At 40.7% G+C, this 19,908-nt stretch overlaps 1 protein-coding gene across 1 annotated transcript; it reads left to right on the top strand.

Annotated features, from left to right (window-relative positions):
* The first annotated feature begins 926 nt into the window (after positions 1-926).
* On the top strand, positions 927-19,508 carry ugt8 (UDP glycosyltransferase 8). The gene is made up of 6 exons (XM_083979756.1): positions 927-1,271; positions 6,141-6,970; positions 10,583-10,725; positions 14,166-14,242; positions 15,848-16,067; positions 16,269-19,508. The coding sequence occupies exons 2-6, from the start codon at positions 6,143-6,145 to the stop codon at positions 16,639-16,641; spliced, it is 1,641 nt and encodes a 546-aa protein (XP_083835882.1). The 5' UTR covers positions 927-1,271; positions 6,141-6,142; the 3' UTR covers positions 16,642-19,508.
* Positions 19,509-19,908: the final 400 nt, after the last annotated feature.

The following is a 19,908-nucleotide window of genomic DNA, read 5'->3' as shown; positions in this document are numbered from 1 at the left end:
TTACCATGTAAACAGACCTACTTTTCTGTGTGTGACAGTTAAGTCCCTGCACCAGCATAATCACAATGAACTGACTCCTTCAGTCCTTTATCTCCACCTCTTCTCTGTGTGATAAGCATCAGTCGTCCCCTGGGTGTTTGCTGGTAGGGAGTTAACCCAACCCTGTTCCCAACCTTCCCTGGAGGAGATTTACAATGGTGCAACAGCTTTTTTTCTTTCTTTCTTTTTTTTCCACTACCACACACCTAGAGCACACCTGATTGTTTTGTGTTTCTGTAAATAAATGAGTGGGTGGATGAATAAAGACTAAGCAATTTATAACACAGTCTTTGTGTTGAGCCACAAAATACACATTGCACACTCAGGTGGTTTAATAATGTGGCTCGGCACAACAGTTTAAAGTGGATAGCTCATTATCTCAGTGATTACATATTACACAGCCTTTTCCAGGATATGGTTTAGGAAAACAGAGCGCTGAATTCCAGCACCATTGGGAACTTTATCTTCTGCCCTGAGTCATCAATCTTTCAGAGGCGCGTGCCGCACACACACACACACACACACGGTTTGTGAGTGGGTGAAATTAGATAGACAGACAGACAGACAGACAGACAGACAGATAGGTTAGAATTGAGAATAAATAGCAATCATTTCACTGAATTTAGACTAATCAAATTTGATTCAGAATAGATAGATCTATTGTGGGAAAAACTGGTAGTTGCAACAAAATCATTTACCATTGTTTCTGTTTTTTGTGCTACCAACACCTGGGATATAAAGGAGCAGCCTAATACATTATATATTACATTCACATTTCAAGAATAATCCAACAGGTATGAATGGCAGTGAGAGATGATGAGGTCAGCTCTTTTATCAACAGACCTATGACCCACAGGCTTCACTCTCTCATCCCACCTGCTGACAGTATCAACACGGATGCAGTCAACTTGTTGAAGAGGCAAATAGGACCTGTGGGCCGATACTCCCCCACCCTTACGGACTACCCTATGTAGGTTTGTCCCCCCTGTCTGCCACTCCCTTCCTGTCCATCTTGAAACGCCTCTTTCAGCCACTGTGAAAGACGCTGCGACTCAAATGTTCCCTCTGTGCTCCACACCCTGGACCCGTTTTATTTTGCAGCCGCTTTTTGTCCCCCTCAGTCCTCATCACTTTTTGTGTTTTCCCTCCCCGACACTTTAAATCCTCTCGGAGAAAATTAGGAGTATATACCACCCCTCTCTACTTCTGCTGGGCGACGTCCGAGTAACAAGGTAAGGCCAACACACAAATGAGCGTCGCAACAGGTGGACCGTAAACACAACCTGTTGTAGGCGACTCTACAACATAATAGACTTTTTCTTTTTCTTTCTTTTTTTTTTGCTATTATATTTTGTCGCTTTTACATTTTCACACGGGTAGTCTAAACTGATATTTATCGAAGAACTGTTCCGTGCAGCTCGGCTATTTTCACTGAGCGCTCAGGTGAGACGGTCGAAACCCCCAGAGACACAGGTTGCTGCGTTGCGTTCACGTCCTTTGCGAATTTGGAAAATTACTATGGGCGATACATTGTCATGATGATGGTTGTGAATTCAGAGGTTGTTTGATCCTGGTATCAAGGAGATTATCTTTAGGATGTCAGTCTAAATTACATGTCACGTGGTCACATTGCATATTGGCAGTAGCTAAAAATGATTCTTGAAGCTTTTTTTTTTTTTTTCAAACCGGACTGTCAGCATAGCACTTGAGCTAACTTACATATTTTGGGTGTGTGTTCAGCTCCATCAAAGCAAACATTGTTATAAAACATGCCTTCTTGCCAAGTTGCGCTGTCATAACACTGTACTTGAGATATGGAAATTGTAATATTTATGACTGAACGACACCTCTCGAAATCGGTATGAAACTCCACATGTCCTGTGGGTTTTTAAAATATAACAGTATTGTTTTTAGGTTTTACCTACTTACACTAAGGACACCTGCGCGGCCGACCATGTTGCATCCATGCAGAACGATCACCTGACGGTTTTTGTGTGTGTGTGCTTAATCTTATTTGTCTCTACAGGCCAAAGTTGAAGAAGGTGATCCTGTTGTCTGATATGTTTTTGTGTACAGGGGTCAAGAATTGTTGCAATTTGCTGAATATATTGTGTAAGGATATTTTATATTTTCATGTATTCTTTTATATTTTACTAGGCTACTTACTGAAACACGGTTTCCTAGGGTTTTATTTGCAGTTGCTACATTATGGTTATTTAGATACCACTGACCTGCTCCTGTTTTATTTGTTTGTTGGCTACAGCAAGTATTTGCTCATGGAAAGAAAAGAAGTCTGTCCAACCTGTTTTTGTGTGTTGATGGTTGTGCTGTAGCAGAGGGAGGATGAGAGGAAATAGTAAAGTAGGTAAGCTGACATTTCAAGAAGTAAGTCAAATGTAAGGGAGGAGGTCTGAAAGGTGGAATGAATGGGGTTGAAGAATACAGTGAATTTCTGTCGGGTTTGAAGTTTTGTTGAAAACAGCGAGTGATTCATTGAGTTAGTATGGAGGAGCAGAAGGCCTTGTAGGCCCCTTTCCAGTGGCATATCCATTGATATGTGCCTGTGTATAGTATTTTGTAACAACTGGTCCGGATGGAAAATGAGAACAATTAATTTTAAGATAACATATTTAAACATGTGACATGCACGCAGTTAATGAGTAATGTATCCTCACTGTAAATTAATCTAGACACCTTTCTGTCAAATGCTGATAAAGCTTGAAGAGATAAGGGCACACAGAGACCATGTTGCTATTATAAACAGCTTCTCATGTGGCTTGACATGGGAAAGTCTAGTGTTTTTTTCCTCTTTCAGTCTGTTTTCACCAAAATTGAAGATACAAAGGATCTTGACTTTATCTTAACAAAGAAGGATAGTCCTTAAGTCTCTGTAGATGTTGAGCTGCTGTGCCTTTTCCACATCCAAACACTGTTGCAGGCACCTTGTTGTGTGTTAATATCTTGGATTAGAATTTTATTTTTAATAGAGTTGAATGGTACAGTACAGTTCAGGATCTCGGTAACTTATACAGCCATTTGTAGATTCCAAGTCTGTCTCTGACCTATATGCTCTTTGATCTGACAGCAAATGTGAACTGTGCAGCTAAGCACTTTTACTTAGGTCTACTTACTTTATATTTCCCTTCAAATTACTTAATTTGGGTTCCAACTAAACAAAGATATTTAAGATTAAGTTATCTATTTTAAAAAACGAGACAAAACAGACAACTTGGACCGACTTGTGTTTAATTAATATCAGCTCTTGGAAGTCACAACTCCCCTCTCAACAGGGTGTACTGAGCTAATGAACCCCTGCTGTTTCAGCAGCCAGGCTGGTCCTCCTGCTGTGCTAAATCAAGAAAATGTTAATCTAGATTATGGTATTAGAGAGCAATAATTACTTTATAATTACTATCTTGTGTGGTTTGAATAGGCAAAAAGTCTCTCTGCAGATGCTGTAATTGGTTTGATTTTCCATTATAAACAACAGAAAGAAGCAATGGAAGTCAATTAATTTCAGATTATAACAGAGTTATGGTCAGAGTCGGAATTACTTATGTTTTGTCTGTTCAAAGTGGTAGTTGGTTACTCTGAAATTCCCCATTATGTTCTTTTCATTCTCAGTCTCATTCATTTTGCACAATAAACTCATCTCTGATGTAATTTTCAACAAGTGTTTTTGCAGTCGGTGACATTTCACCAGTTGGTGTAAAATGCCAGGGAGGTAATAATCAGTATCACAATAGATAGCTTGCATCACAACATGGTACAATATACTGTGATTATACTATAAAATACCCAAGTTGGTGCTGCATTACTGCCACACATGTGTAAATCAAAACTTTTACGGACTATGTTTTTCTACAGTTTGCTGGTAATAATAATCAATACATTGGGCAGTGGTGTGTCCAAATTAATGAATGAATACCAAAAAGCAGCATTATTTATCACACATTTATTATTGTTGATATATTCACAAATTTGACATGATCGAGAGAGAGTGAGATTCTTGGGTGAAAACGTAAATGCAGAGTATAAATCATCAAAATAACAGCTTCTGTCTGCAGGTGACTTGTGATCTAAGTCTTATGCCTAATATACAGTGCTAATTAATCAGCTGTAGAGGATTGACATTTAAATATCATAACAATATTAATACATTGATCTCTTGGGTGTCACCTGCTGACCATTAGCTGCTATACCATGTTAAAGGCTTCTCCTTACAAACTTTAGAATAGTTTTTTCTGTCGTTTTAATTTTTGTTAAATCTTGTTTCTCATCCTCTCTTCATCCCCACATTGTTTCGTATCTTTTAATTCTCTTAATCCAGATAATTTGCTCAGCTCTCCCTGTGCGCAAGGTAACCAGACCCCATTGTTAGTAACTTAAGTCATGACGCATCACAGTCCTCAGTAGACAGTGGCTGGTTTCTATAGTTACCATCAACAGTCTGGGCTGAGAAGTGTTTGAAATGATATCCTTGGGATAATGCTAAACAAAATTGTGGCCGCCCTGATTCCTATTCCTATCCGGGCCCTGCTGTTTGTTGGGAGAACCTTCATACTGAGCAGAAGCAGGTGGTTGGTATATGCTACATAATCCTGTGTAGATGTTATCAGGAGATGCTCAGCAGAAACAATATGCGCCATGCTATTTGATATAGATTGAGATGTAATGAGAATGAGAATGGAGAGGGTAATCATCTGATGATAGAATATGATGTGATAACCGGAGGGACGGCAGGAGAATATAACCACTTAGAGCATTCAGGATGACGGGTACAACATAAATGGGTCACCGGTGGATCATATAGCCTACAGACGGAGCCATAACAGTCACATCTATATCCACACCCCTGTTAACATGCCACCTGAAAGGGACTAGGTCAAAGTTAATGCAGATTTAAACCTAATTTTGTTGCTTATCTAACTTTCACAGTCCATTTTAAGGCTCAAAAGTGCTTTGCACACACATTTGTAATGGTTATGCAAGACACTTCCTTGTACCTTTGTACATTTTCCTTGGCTTTGCATGAGATTAAGGCACGGTTTGAATAGTGAGTGGAAGAATGGATAGAAGGATGTGTTCTTTACAAGGAGATGTTAGGCTATGGATATTGTCCAAGTAGGTTGAAACTTTATTCATCTGCTGCATATTGTTAGCATTGTGTAAAAAACTGTGTACAACAAGATGAAGGAGCACTCTCTGTTCAGGCCATAGATTTGTTTGGTGCATTGATTACTTAGCTTGTTCATGCGCCAGTTCAAAACCATGATCATGCATTTACTTGTGCAACATTTCATTATTTATTTTCCTCCAAAGGTCAAAGCATTCCTTAAGGTGTAACGCCCTGTGGACGGAGAATGAGAGTTAGTCATTGTTGATATATCAAAAAAGACCTGGATAATTGATGGTTCTCCGTCAGAGGTCCAGACGTGTTGATGATTAATCCAAGTAAGAGGGAGAAGGAGTGTAGGCATATAGAGCACAGGCTATGACATGGTGCAATGATAATGGTTCTTTGTGTTTGTGTTTGAGAATAGAGCGGCTGGAGGTTTAGAATGACGCTGGTGCTACCCACACCATGTCAGTGACGACTGTGCACAATAAGAGGGACCAAGAGGTGGAATTGAAATACACAGAAAAGAAAGGCAAAGGTTAATTAGTGCAGGTTGAAGTTGTATTCTCTCAATAATGTCTCAGTGTAAGGCAGAAATCAATTCAGTTCAGTTCTTCTTGAATTTTAATGTGAAGACTTTTTAGCCCCCATCATGAGTGAGGTAGACCAGAGTGAAGTTCACAGTTTAGATACAGGTTTTAAGACAACAAACCATAAACATCTGATGAACTGTTCTTTTTATTTTTTACCTTCATTGAGTCTTTTTCAGCCACTTTTCTGACCCGATGTTAGGCTCTGCTGTATTTTCCCATATAATAACCACTGTTAAATGTGTAATGTATGTATGATCATGTAAATCATCTAGGATGTTTCTCTATCTCTGGAGCACCACTGGCAAATACTGTCCTATTGATGCTTTTTGATGACTGTCCTCTGTTTTCATTTTGAAGTGCTAACTTTTCTCCTTTCTTTATGATTTCAGCCATGCTACTACCTTTTTCACTACTCGTCCTCCTCGGCCTCCTCACCTGGAGTCCCAGTGCATCATGCTCTAAAGTAATTGTGGTCCCGCCCATCATGTTTGAATCACACCTCTACATCTTCAAGACTCTGGCCACGGCTCTGAAACAGGAGGGCCATGAGAGCCATTTCCTAGTTTCTGAGGGTCGTGAGGTGCCCCCGTCTCCTCACTACCACCTACAGCGCTATCCAGGGATCTTTAACAGCAGCACGGCTGACAGTTTCCTCCAGTCCAAAGTCAGCAACATCTTCTCAGGCCGTCTTACATTTCTGGAACTGTTTGACATTCTTGACCACTACTCTCAGAACTGTGATGCCGTTGTTGGCAACGCTGAGGTAATGACCCGCCTCAAGGAGGCTAAGTTTGACCTGCTGCTGGTAGACCCCAATGAGATGTGTGGTTTTGTGATAGCTCACATCCTGGGCGTGCAATATGCCGTGTTTAGCACAGGCCTGTGGTACCCCGCTGAGGTCGGTGCTCCAGCCCCGCTATCTTATGTACCTGAATTCAACTCGCTGCTGACAGACCGCATGTCTCTGCTCCAGAGGATCACAAACACAGCTGTTTACCTGGTGCAGCGCTTTGGAGTCCATTATATCGCATTACCCAAGTATGACCGGATTATGAAGAAACATGGAGTCAAGCCTCAAGTGGCCATGGCTGACTTGGTGCAAGGCAGCCGGCTGTGGATGCTGTGCACTGACATGGCTCTGGAGTTCCCCAGGCCCACCCTGCCACATGTGGTGTACATAGGAGGAATCCTCACCAAGCCCCCCAACCCTCTGCCACAGGTCAGTACTGAGAGACACACAGACGGCTGATTACCACATCATGAGACAGACAGAAATAGTAGTTGTGTTGTGTCATGTACAAAAGGTTGAACACATCCTTTCACCCCTGAGTATCTGTCTTGTTGAAGTCTTTCCAGACATTGGTAACATCCTTGATAAAAAATCCTTACAGTACGTTATTTTAAATCATGCTGTCATTATAGATTGCAGTTTATAATTTTCTGGAAAATGAATTGGTTAATTTAAAATGGATAAATGACTAACCTGGTACTGAACCACATCGATTCAAAAGTCATATAAAATTCCAGTGGAGCCAGTCTAACGTTTCCTACAGAGGCCTAATACACCCAGGGATGTTCAAGGGATATAAAAAAGGTTTTCTCCTGTTTAGTAAGTTATATTTCTTTCTCTCTTACATACGGTCACATTGTCCAATCCTTCTATGGAGTCAGTGTCTTTGTGTCTGATAAGTTAATGCTCATTTATACTTATACAGGATCCACATGCTTATGCTGGAACATAAAACGACGGCTCTGTTGCACTGGTGACAAAGGTCCTGCAACAACACAATGACCAATTCATAGGGACCGAGTTTGACTATGACATTATGCAAATATAGGGTTTCACAGGAGCGGTCAAAAATCCATATCGTTACGCTTCTGACTGACTTTGGAGAAGTTGATCCTCTTTGTTACTTTTAGCCCTTTTCTTACATTCCCTTATAACAATGCAGTTGTGTGTATGAATAGTTCTGTAAAACTGGAAGAGCCTGTTCCTACCTTGGTTTTATTAACTTGCATTTATCTATCAATTTTCAGTCATCTGTTTAGTTCAGGTAAACAAATTATTCAAAAGCTATTGTGAAAGAATTCACTCATGGAAAACATGGTGGCGGCTCTCATCTCATCCATCCCATTCCTCAGAAAAGAATCGTGAATACATTGTGTGATGATGCACACTGAAAGTTCACGTAGAGTTACTGCACATATCTCAGTTCATTTATTGACAGCCTGTCTTGCTGGTTTCTCTTCTATTCATATTGTTGCCCGCTGTAACCCTAACCCCCCCCCCCCCTTCAGTCTTAACGGATTGACTGTTTCAGTATTTTTTGTATCTACCCTTGCTTGTCCCCATTGTCTCTCCAATCACTTGGTATCTCTTATTATCACAACCTGCTACAAAGCGGGCCTTCATCAAAGATGCTGGGGTGAGGAAGGGTTTGAGTTGAATGTACACGGAAGGTTTTTTTTTTTTTGAGCAGAGTGGGAGGGGAGCCATGGAGCGCAGAGGCGAGTGGTGACGGGGATTTGTCCAGCATTCGAAAGCCAAGAGCGCGGGCTGTTGGTATCTACTGCAGAGGATTCTGGAATGCCACTCCAGCCAATAGGGAGCATTGTGCCATGTTGTGCGGAGGGAGTCATAATGGAAGTGGAGGGAGAACGAGGCGATTGTTCGGCGCAGGGTGCTGGGGACACTGAGACTCTTTTATGGGGTCACTGAGGCTGCGTTGTAGGGACAGTAGGGTTGCACTGCTGGGACACAGAGCCCAGTGTGCCCCTGAGGCTGCTCCGTGCCAGGGCCGACCTTAGCTGCTGCAGCTGGACCCCACCCCTCCATCCCCCCACCCCCCTTTCCCCCTTCCTCTTCTTATCCTCCACTTCTGTCCCAACATGGCTGCTCTTTAAACCAGGCTCCATCCACTATCAGTCCATACATCCTCACTTACCATTCTCCGTAGATTATCTTTATCTTACTACACAGAGCATCTCTGCCATCCTTAATGCACTTTTGACACACACACATCACACACTTTACCAATCTATTTTGAGCTGTATAGTTCCTCTGTTTCTTTTGACTTCCCCTTGACATCATCTGTTAAGTGACAAACATTTTTGACCAGCTTATGGCAGGATGTCTTACCTCCCACTATCCCAGTTTGCAGTCTGTTCCAAGAGGCAGGGTTATTAGTTGATGTAGAAAGCTCTTGAGTAAAACCTAGAATAGGTCTCCCGCTTCTGAGAACAAGGCCCTGGAGAAGGAGGTCACGGTTTGGGTTTCCAATGACTCAGTGCAGCACTCAGTTGGTAGAAAACGATCAGAACTGCAGGCTTCCTTTCTTTTTTCTTTTGTTTGGTCTATCAGTGCTATGTTTCACATCAATAGAGCACAAATAATATTCAGGATTGCTGCACTTCATCATGTAAACAGTATTTAAAGAGTATTTGTTTGCCAGTTTAATAGTTGAAGAATTCTTCACTGCCCCTTTATCTGTGCAACCCAAATACAGTATAAGGTTTATGTCAATATATCTATAGGCTAAGTAGAAACTGTTGCTGTGAGCTCACATTTATCTGATTTTGCTCAAAATAATGGACACTCAACTCAAAGTGATCAATCGCGTGTTTTCTTAGGACATCAACATTCCTTCTTTCACCTTCATTGTACTGAGGTGGCAGCAGAAGCCTTAGATGTCTCAAACACTCAGCACATAAAACCAAACTGTCTACATGGTTAGAGTTTTTTCCTTGTTGAACTTGGCACTGTAATGTGTTGATCATGATTTATTGTGTATAGGATTTTGTCTTGTCTGATGGCTGAATGACTTGTGTTGACATTTTATGGTATTTGGTAAATTATTGTTAAATCTTCCCAACAGAGCCAGTAAAATATATCTGATTGCCCGTAGCAGACCAGCAGTAGACATTTTATACAACACTCAAACTTTGTAAAGAGTTACTGATTTCTTAGGGATACAGTACACAACTTGTGAAGCCATACATTATAAAACAAATAGCTATAGACATAGAGCGGGGCCCAGTGGTCTGAGACCACTTTCTCATTCATGAAATGAAATAATGATGAGACATAAACATTGATGTGACATCATCAGGATACTGTAAATCATGACCAGATTGAATGTAAATGACTATATTTTATGTATTTTCGTGTGTCTGAAAAAAATCATTAAACAGGAAAACAGGAAATGTAGGGAAATAAGGTCATCGAGGAATGTTAGAGGAAAATGATACAAGACCATTAAAATTGGTGACTTTATAGGTTATAAGTATTGCTCATTAATGTCATAATATGAAATGATAATAATGTATAATGCAGCAGTGGGCACCAGAGTGCAAAATGTAAGCTCAGCACATCCTTGCTTGAAGTTCTGAGGCATTAACTTGCATATATTTAACAGCTTCATGAATTAGACATTAGAGCTGTCTTGCTTTATAAACTTCCACTGTGGACAGTTTTTTTTTTTTCCACGTAAAAAATATTTCTGGATTTGAATGTGAGTAGTCTAGAAATATATTTACAAGTGGTACCAGCAAGAAATTGATTTGTATATCATATCCATAGTCAGTCAGTCAGAGTCAGAAACAAACTCTAATGAATCATATAAACCTGGCTATAAAGCGATCAAAACAAAACAAAGCAAAGCAAACAAAGTTTATGTTAATGGCCTGTTGTTTTAATGTTGGGTTTTTATCTTTAATGCATTCAATTAATCAAAGTCTGTAATTAGGAGTTATCTACAATTTTGGTCCTTTGAATGCTACCAATACTGCAAAATGTTATTTAACATTGTGTCTTTTTGTCATATCTCCACAGGATTTTGAGGCATGGGTGAATGACACAGCAGAGCATGGCTTTGTGGTTGTGTCGTTCGGTGCTGGGGTCAAGTACCTTTCCCATGACATTGCTCACAAACTGGCAGGAGCTCTCGCCAGGCTGCCCCAGCGTGTTGTCTGGAGGTAAAGTATCTATTTTCTCACTGTCACTCTCATTATACACATTTGTCAGTATGACAGATGTGACCTTTCTAACGTGTTGCACTTCAAGTTACAGACTTTCTTCTGCTAGGCACTCGGGGGGGCTCTGCATGTTAGATGGCTGAGTGTGTTGATATTAAGCTTTGGGTGGACCCACGTAATCGGTCAATCTGCTCAGTTGCTCATCATAACATACACATGTTGTTCCTCTGTGACAGGCTTCCTCTTAGGCCAAAGTCCAAGTTCTCACCTTACATTTGCTTCAGGGTATTATTTTAGGTTATCTGATAGACCAAACAAGATCAAGTATGTTATGAACTAATGGAAATAGAATTAGACCAACAAATCAATCAGGCTAATATAATGGCCAATATTACAGTAGTTTTATTACACTACATTATATTGTGTTTGTGTATGTAGACTGATAAGAAGAAATTGCAACACAGACCAGGATTGTTATTATGTCTGTGTGCTCAGGGTATAAAACTAAAACTACTGCAGCATCTGTGTGTGCATGCATCTGCCACCACTGGGTGCATGTGTACTGTACAAGTTCAGGTTGATTCACTGACAAAAGGTCTTTCACAGTTATCTAAAATATGTGTGCCTGCCCAGTGAGAAAGATAGGTGTGATTGAAATCTAATCCTTAGTAATCATTTACACAGAGTCCCACAGCAATTATCCACCGTCTGTGACCTGAGCAGGAAAAATGCTAAAAATAACAAAGAGGGAAAGTGCACCACACGGGCAAGTCTCACAGAGCTTTTAGATTTGATTCATAAATCTGTTAATCTTCTACTCACATCTAATATCTTATTATCTTAATATTTTAGTAGTTTCTTTACTTCTTATAGATTATTCATTAATAGCTAGACATCCAAACTGACTGATGTTGCATGATATTTATCAGACAATAGGATTTATATATAATGTGTAGCTCAATCTATTTTGATAGAGTAGTGTATAACGAATGCAGACTGCAAGAACAAAACCATGGTTCTTGTTCGTAGATACACATTGCCCCCAAGCCTGACCTTTTCTCTTGGGGCTGGGTTAATGGTAATGGTTAACATGCCCCTCTGTGCAGAGGTTGGTTGGTGTGTAACATGTATAAACACACTCCATAGTTGACAATGATTTCATAGTCAGTGACAAAATGGCAAAAATAACCTTTCGTTAGGTGTGTCTTTGTCAGAATAATTACAGTTCCAAAAATGTGTGTTTTGTAATATCGTTTAGTGTTAGTTAGTTCTCACATGACATGTGCAGTGCATAGACTAGTGCAGTTTCAGTTTTTTATGATTTTTCAGTTTTTGTTTGTATTGTTTAATGTTTAATTTTCATTTGATCTCTTACTTCAAAGCATACATCATAATCCTCACCTAATAATCTGGTACTATCCCATGCAAACCTGTGGTTTATATATATTTTAATAAAGATAACGTTAGATAAGATGAGATAAGGAATTTGCTAAGAACAAAGCAAACACTTAAGATTGCAGTGTGGTTTTAGTTTCAAGATCACACACATGACAAATAACTAACGGCGAGAAGTGCAAGGTTCAAAGAGACAAAACCGTTTCTCTGACCCTAGTAAGAGACATGAAAAGAGAGGTGCAATATAAAGGAATAATATGATGATAATATAATATATAGAATATGAGATTTTTTTTTTGTTCTGTTTTCCAGAAATAAATGTGTTATTCGTAGAGGAGAAAATGAAGTTGATACTGTATGAATACAAAGCAGTTTTTTGACCACTTTAATTACACACACCCACAGTGTTTATTTAACAGAGCATCAGGGCAACATTTTGACTTCAGGGGTCTTCCTTGGTTGCCAGTGCCTTGCCTATTTGGATGTATGTGTGTGTGTGCAGTTATATTGCATGGGCGAGGTTACGAAACATGTGATGACATGTTATGGAACCACGTTAGATCATGCAAGGAGTTTGGTTCAAAGCAAGTTGCTATGCTACAGAATTTGAGCGGTTGGACAACTCAGTGAAATTCAGTGGCTGGGGCACAGACTAAGAGCTGGGAGGAGTCACTGGAGGGGATCAGATTGTGGTTGCAGTGTCAGTTTGGAAACAGGTAGGCGGTTGTAAAAAAAGAAAAAAGAAAAAGAAGCTTGCCATGGCTGTGGCAGTCTGTGTACTGTGCTGTAATAAGGAGTTTGGCTTGCAAAATGTGTTTGCAATAATTAAAGTAGAAGTAAGCGATCCGGTCGTTTTGGCTAATGCTGCGTTCCAGGCAGACTTTTGAAACCGTAAATTACAGCTTCAAGTCACAACTTACGACTTTGTAGCGTTCCAGGCAACCCACTCGTGTTTTTCGGACCTGTTTTACCTGTGAAAGTGCACTATAACGGCCACTCGTAACTTCCGACCCGTGAACTCGTACCAGATCGAACTGGTACAACTTCACAGGTCGGAAAAACACGAGTTACGGGCTGCCTTGAACGCACCATAACAGTCCTCGTCCCTACGTCACCACATTCACGGCGTCCCTTGGCTGCACACACAGCCCTGCATGCCGTTCTCTCTCCTCATTGGATAAAAACTGTAGGATACGAGAAATGTTTTCTCCTCGACTCAGAGCAGAGCAGAGTGACTGAGAGACCCGTGATTCAGACCAAACACTCTATGTAAGTGATTGCTGTCGGAAGATATAACTATTTAAGACTTATATTAACACAAATATATCACTCACTTCTGCTTTAATAAATAATTATCTTTGCAGTGTTATTGGTCACGTGTCAGCTCTACTTCTGAACACTCTTTAACTTTAAGCCACAAACATTTGATCTCTGATGGCCTCCGGATATTGTATGTGACATAGAATAGGAATCTGGCCTCTATTGGCCCCTCCAAACTGAGAAGATGGAAAAAGGAAGAGGGCTGATGAGAGGGACAGGGACCAAGCCAAATGAATTGTGTCATTGATAATTGGCTGCATGAATGTAGGCTTTGATTGGCAGAACAGTGAATTGGTGCTTTGTTGACGAGAGAAAGAGAGATGAAAGAGTTTAGTTTAGCGAGGGAAGGAGACAGAGATGGACAGATGGGGGTCGTGATGCAGCATGCATGTGTATTGCACGCTCAAAATTACAGACACTAGTAAACTTCTCGCAGTACTGTACAAGTTCACCAGCAGCAGTGGAAAACAAAGAGTTGAAAGTTAACTCTGTGTGTGAACAAACAGAGCTTTCTTGTTATTAACTTCCTTGACTTTTTGGCTGCCAGGCAACCAGCCAGCAGAGACTTCAGAAAGCCCGCCACACTTGTAACACTGCGACAAGTTGTTTTTACACTTACACGATTTTTGTACTGTAAAACAAACGTATAACATGACATGTTATGCAATGCATGTCATGTTATATCATGTTTCCTTCCCCTCATTATTTCCCTTTTCCCTCCTTAGGTTCTCTGGAGTTCCACCCAGTAACCTTGGCAACAACACCAAGCTTGTTGACTGGATGCCTCAGAATGACTTACTAGGTGAGCAGGCGTGTGAGACACCACACTGTAAATCTCCTTTCCTTATCAAAAGTCAGATACAGTAGGGCTCAATTACTTTATTATACAGGATTATTATTATTATTATTATAGCACTTGAGAAAGCTTTGAAATCAATCCAGATGCTTGAGAACATCTTCTCTAAAATCTATTTCTTCATGCATCTGGTTCAAGGCAGATGTCTGGTGTTTTTATGCAAGATGTTCCTTAGGGTGTGGCAAGGCAAGGCAATAGACCCTCACATCGACTGAGGAAAACCCTTTTAACAGGGAAAAATTGGAGAAACCTCAGGGTGAGCAACAGAGGAGGGATCCCTCACCCAGGACGGGCAGACGTGCAATAGATGTTGTTACATACAAGAAAACTGTTTATAGTTTATGACATAGAATGTGGGAAACATGGAAATGTTAACAAGAGTTGATGAAGGCAGCTTCTGGTGGGGGGGGGGGGGGGGGGGCAGGATGGCGGCTGGTGCAGAGAGATCGGGCTCCGGTGGATCTGCGGAAACACAGAGAGAGTGCGAGACACCAAGGCCAAACTAGATTTTGCGTGTGAGGTTCCCTCCCATGTTTCCTGATCAACCACAGCAGAATGTGGTTACACAGTTAATACCTGTCAGGAATGATGAATGTGCACCTTAACACCTACCCAGACATTGACAGCTAGCATTGTATAATGTTGCAGTGTAATAGCATTTTGGTTTGCTAAGACTGCAAATATTGGCTGCATTATGGCTGTCTGGCTTTCTGGTAGGCCAGTAATAGAGGCAGGCCACCACAACACCACAAGATCTTTCCCTTTAGCTCTGTTGTGTCTCATGCTACCACAGTGCATTTGAATTAAATGTAACATAAGACTAGGGATGCACAATAACCAATACAGATAACCGATAACTATAACTGATAATATATATATATATTTTAAAGTATATTTTGGGGGGCTTTTTCGCCTTTAATGGACAGGACAGTTGAGAGAGATGGAGACAGGAAACGGGAGACAGAGAGGGGAGGAATGACATGCAGGATAGGGCCGCTCGACGTGGGATACGAACCAGGGCCGCCTGCAGTGAGGACAATAGCCTCAACACATGGGATGGGTGCTATACCAACTGAGCTAAACACCAACCCAACTGATAATATGTTTAATAGTTTATATATACACCTGAGATTAAGAAAGGCTAATATGTAATGAGTAACAATGAATAGAACATTATAGCTCTGCATATGACTAAGCAAATAAGACTAAGCAAATAATATAACTGACATCACTCACTACTGTAATCACAACAAAGATAAGTTGTGACTCAACAACATTTGTTATTGTTTTGAATCAATTTAAGGGGCAAACAAACTGAAAATGAGTGAAATCAAGGCAGTGTTGGCTACTGTAATAGACTACTGTATAATTATTGTATTATTATTATTACTGTATTTTGGCTGATAATTATCTGTACTGACAGTTGTTGTGCATCCCTACAAAAGATCAAACTGGCAAGTGGGCTCTATTCTATATACTGCAAATAATCTATAAAAAAAGGTCAAAAAGGACTAACACAAAGCAACATCCCTCATGCTTTCTGTCCTCCAGGCCATGCCAACACTAGGGCCTTCCTGAGCCACGGTGGCCTGAACAGCATCTATGAGGCCATGTATCATGGGGTGCCGGTGGTAGGTGTGCCCCTCTTCGGAGACCATTATGACACCATGACTCGTGTAGCAGCCAAAGGTATGGGTATCATGATACACTGGAAGTACATGACCGAGGAGGACCTCTACACGGCCCTGACCAGCGTCATCAAAGACAGCAGGTTAGATTCCCCTTTCTTAAGGCTTTGTTTATTAGCATCATTGTTAATTAGTGCCATCTGGTGAGTAGTCATGGCATCACACAACTCTTATGAATTTTTTGGTGACTGGGATCTTTTTTCCATACTCAGTTATTTTCTGATGTTTGTGTCCTTTGTATTGCCCATTGAGACCTGTTGTGTCCCCTCTGTCTTCCTGTGTAGGTACCGCCAGCAAGCACGTGTTCTCTCCAACATTCACAAAGACCAACCAGGCCATCCCGTGACCAGAGCCGCCTACTGGATCAGCTACATCCTCCGTCACCACGGTGCCAACCACCTGCGTTCCGCCGTATACCAGGTGTCCCCCTACCAATACTTCCTGCTGGATGTGATCGTCACAGTGGGAGCTGCCTTGGCTCTGATTGTCTTCTGCTTGCGCCGACTGGTCCGATTGTTGAAGGGGAACCAGAGCAGAGGAGGCGGTACCACTAGGGATGATGGTAACATGGCCAACGGACATTGCCATAATGAGAGCATGGCCAATGGGAAACACAAACGGAACGGCTCCTTGAAAAACGAGAAGAAGATAAATTAATGTTTCGAATGGCTAAGAGGGACGAGGAAGAAGTTGCCCCAGGGACTCAGCTCTAGGTTTGGAAAGCTGGAGGAGAAAGCTGTTCTTAGGTCTGTGTCGAGAGGCAACTGCTACTCAGAGCGAGCAAGAGGCTGTAGGAGAATACACAATGCATCGTGTGAGGACAGAGCAAGGCATTGGGTGCTCAAAATCTGTGTGGGTGTGTGTGTGCGTGTGTGGATATGTGTGTGGGTGTATGTGTGCACTGAGGCGAATTTAACGAAAACTCTTAACAGCAGCAGCTACAACAAAACAACACCAAAATTGGAAAGTCATTGAGGATGAAAACACAGGAAAGACACATTGGAGGACGTTGTTTCTTACATGTTTGTCTTCTCTCCTGCGTGTTCTCTGTTGTCTTCCTGCCTTCCTTACCACTGGAAGGATGACGAAAAAGGGGAAAAAACCTGAGCGCCAACCCCCGCATCCTCAGAACAAAGCAAGAAAACAAACAGATAAAATTTTTAAATATTTAGGATTTAATGTTTTTAACTCAAACTCTGCTTCAGAATATGTCCAGTAAACTGTAAATAGAGGACAAATCTATTTATTACTGTACAAAAGCATTTTAATTATGGATCTTTTGTCTTATTTTAATTTATTTCATGTGTCAGTGATGTGATGGCACGATGGTAGATGTACGCTCCCTCCACTAAGCCAACATCCACACAACACTGTGTCCCTCATATTGGTGAAATCAACAAAATTAAAAGTATAGGTCTGTGCTTCCCATCCACAGTGTAACAGTGGTCATGCTCGAGTTGAACATATTTTCAGTGTTGCCGTTTTCACGTGGCTCCGTTTTTTTTTCTGGTGGAGAGTGACTTAACTGAGCTGTTTGGCATATTGGTATGAAAAGGGTAATTGTGTTGAACGATATGATAATGAATACTGCTGTGAATACTGTGGATAGGCAGGAGCAAATCAGAAATGTGCTTCAGCTCATCCAGTCAGGTGATCATCAGGGATGAGTCAGAGCACTATTGATTAATGATTACTTGCTTCGTCAGTCCCATGCCTTCATTCTGCACCTCTCATCTATTTATTATTTAATAAGGATTCATCACTTGATTGCCATTTTTAGTGCTACATTTGACTTTGTACATCATACCTCTGAGATTTATGCATTGGATAATTTCTAATATGTTACAAATGACACTGCTCATCCAGTGCTTCTCCTCTGTTGGTTAAAGTCTTTAGCTTTAGACGTTCATGTACAAATTACACAGAGCTTACAGTATATTGATATTAACAAAGAGTGAGAATGATTCACATTCTGTCTGTATGTGGCCTTTTATAATGCAAATATGTGTGTATGCTTGAATACCAGTGTGTATGAGTGCTTGTTGTTTCAATTGCGTGTATGTTCTAGATCACTGTACAGCTTTAGTTGGAAGTGCATGGATGAAACAAAGCAGATGAAGTTGTTTTAGCTGCTGAGAGTCACATTTTTGCTTATTCTCTGAATTCATGTCAGCATACAAAGTACATGCACATGCAAGTGACTGTTATTTTCTTTCTCAATAAGACTGAACCTGCCCTCAGCTTTTTTTTTTTTCTTTTTTTTTTTTTTTATAATTTCATATGTTAATTCGCTCCACATTATTTTACCCGTGTTTCTTGGCCAGCGTTAAGCCACCATGTCTGTTTATTCTAAATGCAGATGGAGGAAGGGAGTACTGGGTCGACAGGAAAGGTGAAATCCACTACTTCTACAATGAATAATAATGCATCAAACTGACACTGATCCATGCTGAGAAATTCTCTTTTCTTGAACCCCTGTCAGGGAGATCAAAGTACAGGGCGAGCTAGAAGGGCATCTCTGGAGTTTGGAGGGATTCAGTATCTTGCTAATGGACATTTCAGAAGGGCAGGTGCTCGTGGACATGAGACTTCCAGTTGGTTTTTCAAATAACCAAACCACACATAACGGCTGCCCTCTATTGTTCCAGTAGCACAGTCCAGACTTCTTTCTAAAATTTGGAGAAAAAAATCTTAACTTAATACCGCCTCATGCACAGACCAAAAACAGTAACTTCAATTTAAAAGGAATCAGAGAAAAATGCCATCAGTTAACCATTCAGAGTTGTTGAGGACCTAACATCCATCCAACCATGTTCACAAATACTGTATGATAATGGAGAAAAGCTTCATGATCTCTTCTTTCCCTGTGAGCTACAGTTAAGCACGCACAGCCTGACCCAGCCCTGCTGAAAACAGACACTTTTATACTTGAATCATCATCATCACCAATAACATCTTCAGCTGCTGGGTATAGGAGGGCCTGTGGTGCTCCACAATGCTATGACCAGGGTTAGTAAAGACAAAAAATAGTTGTGAGGACATATATATATATATACTGTATATTTTAGTATTATTTCAGTATTAATGTTCTTATAGCCTAGATAGTGAAATATCTACTCATGTCCATCCTCCTAATTCTCTTGTATGTCACTGTACTTACACTGAAGTCTGTCTCCGTCCTTTTGACGTTTGTATTTCATCAGCTTGAATACTCTTCTTTGTTCTGTCTTCTCTCGTGTACTTCCTTGTTCCATTTGTCTGCGTCTTTTTCTTAACTTTTAATTTCCTGGTGTGTTCTGGTGTCTTTGTGCTTTTGTCTTCTTCCTCCTCCCTCCCCTTAAATATAAGATGTATGTTAACTAGCTTGTGTTTTTTTTTTCTTGTTTCATGAAATTTCATTTTACTTTGATTTTAAAGTGACATAAAGTCCTCATTTTTCCTGTCATGTGTGTCCATGTTGTAAATAGAACAATGTAAACAAAATACTAATGCTGAATAAAAATGAAATATTTTGTTTGCAGAGATGATTGGAACTGTTTTTTCACAAAGTTTCCCTGCTACCCAGTGTTGTCTTGAATATGAAATACACATTCAAAGAACAATGAAAGTGAATGTGGAGAAAAGGTTATACTATAATTTCCAATGTATGTCTAACAACTCAACATATTTCCCCTCTGTTGAAGAGGGGTGTTTTTGAGACCCGATAAGTCTGATGTTGATTACAGCAGTTGATGCTGCCAGTCTCAGTTTGATAGGGGATGTATAGGTTTTCTGTCGGGAATTGTTACCAGGCAGCAAGAGGTTTTGTAGGTATCAAATGGTAGAATCATCTAAAGTAGCCAATTGCACACACACACACACATGCACACAAGCCGGGTAGGTAGATAGGGTTATCTAATGCTGTATGCGCGTGCTGAGTGAGGC

Source organism: Trachurus trachurus, assembly GCF_905171665.1.
Source record: "Trachurus trachurus genome assembly, chromosome: 1".
Taxonomy (NCBI): Eukaryota; Metazoa; Chordata; class Actinopteri; order Carangiformes; family Carangidae; genus Trachurus; species Trachurus trachurus.
This window is presented reverse-complemented; position numbering and strand designations above follow the sequence as displayed.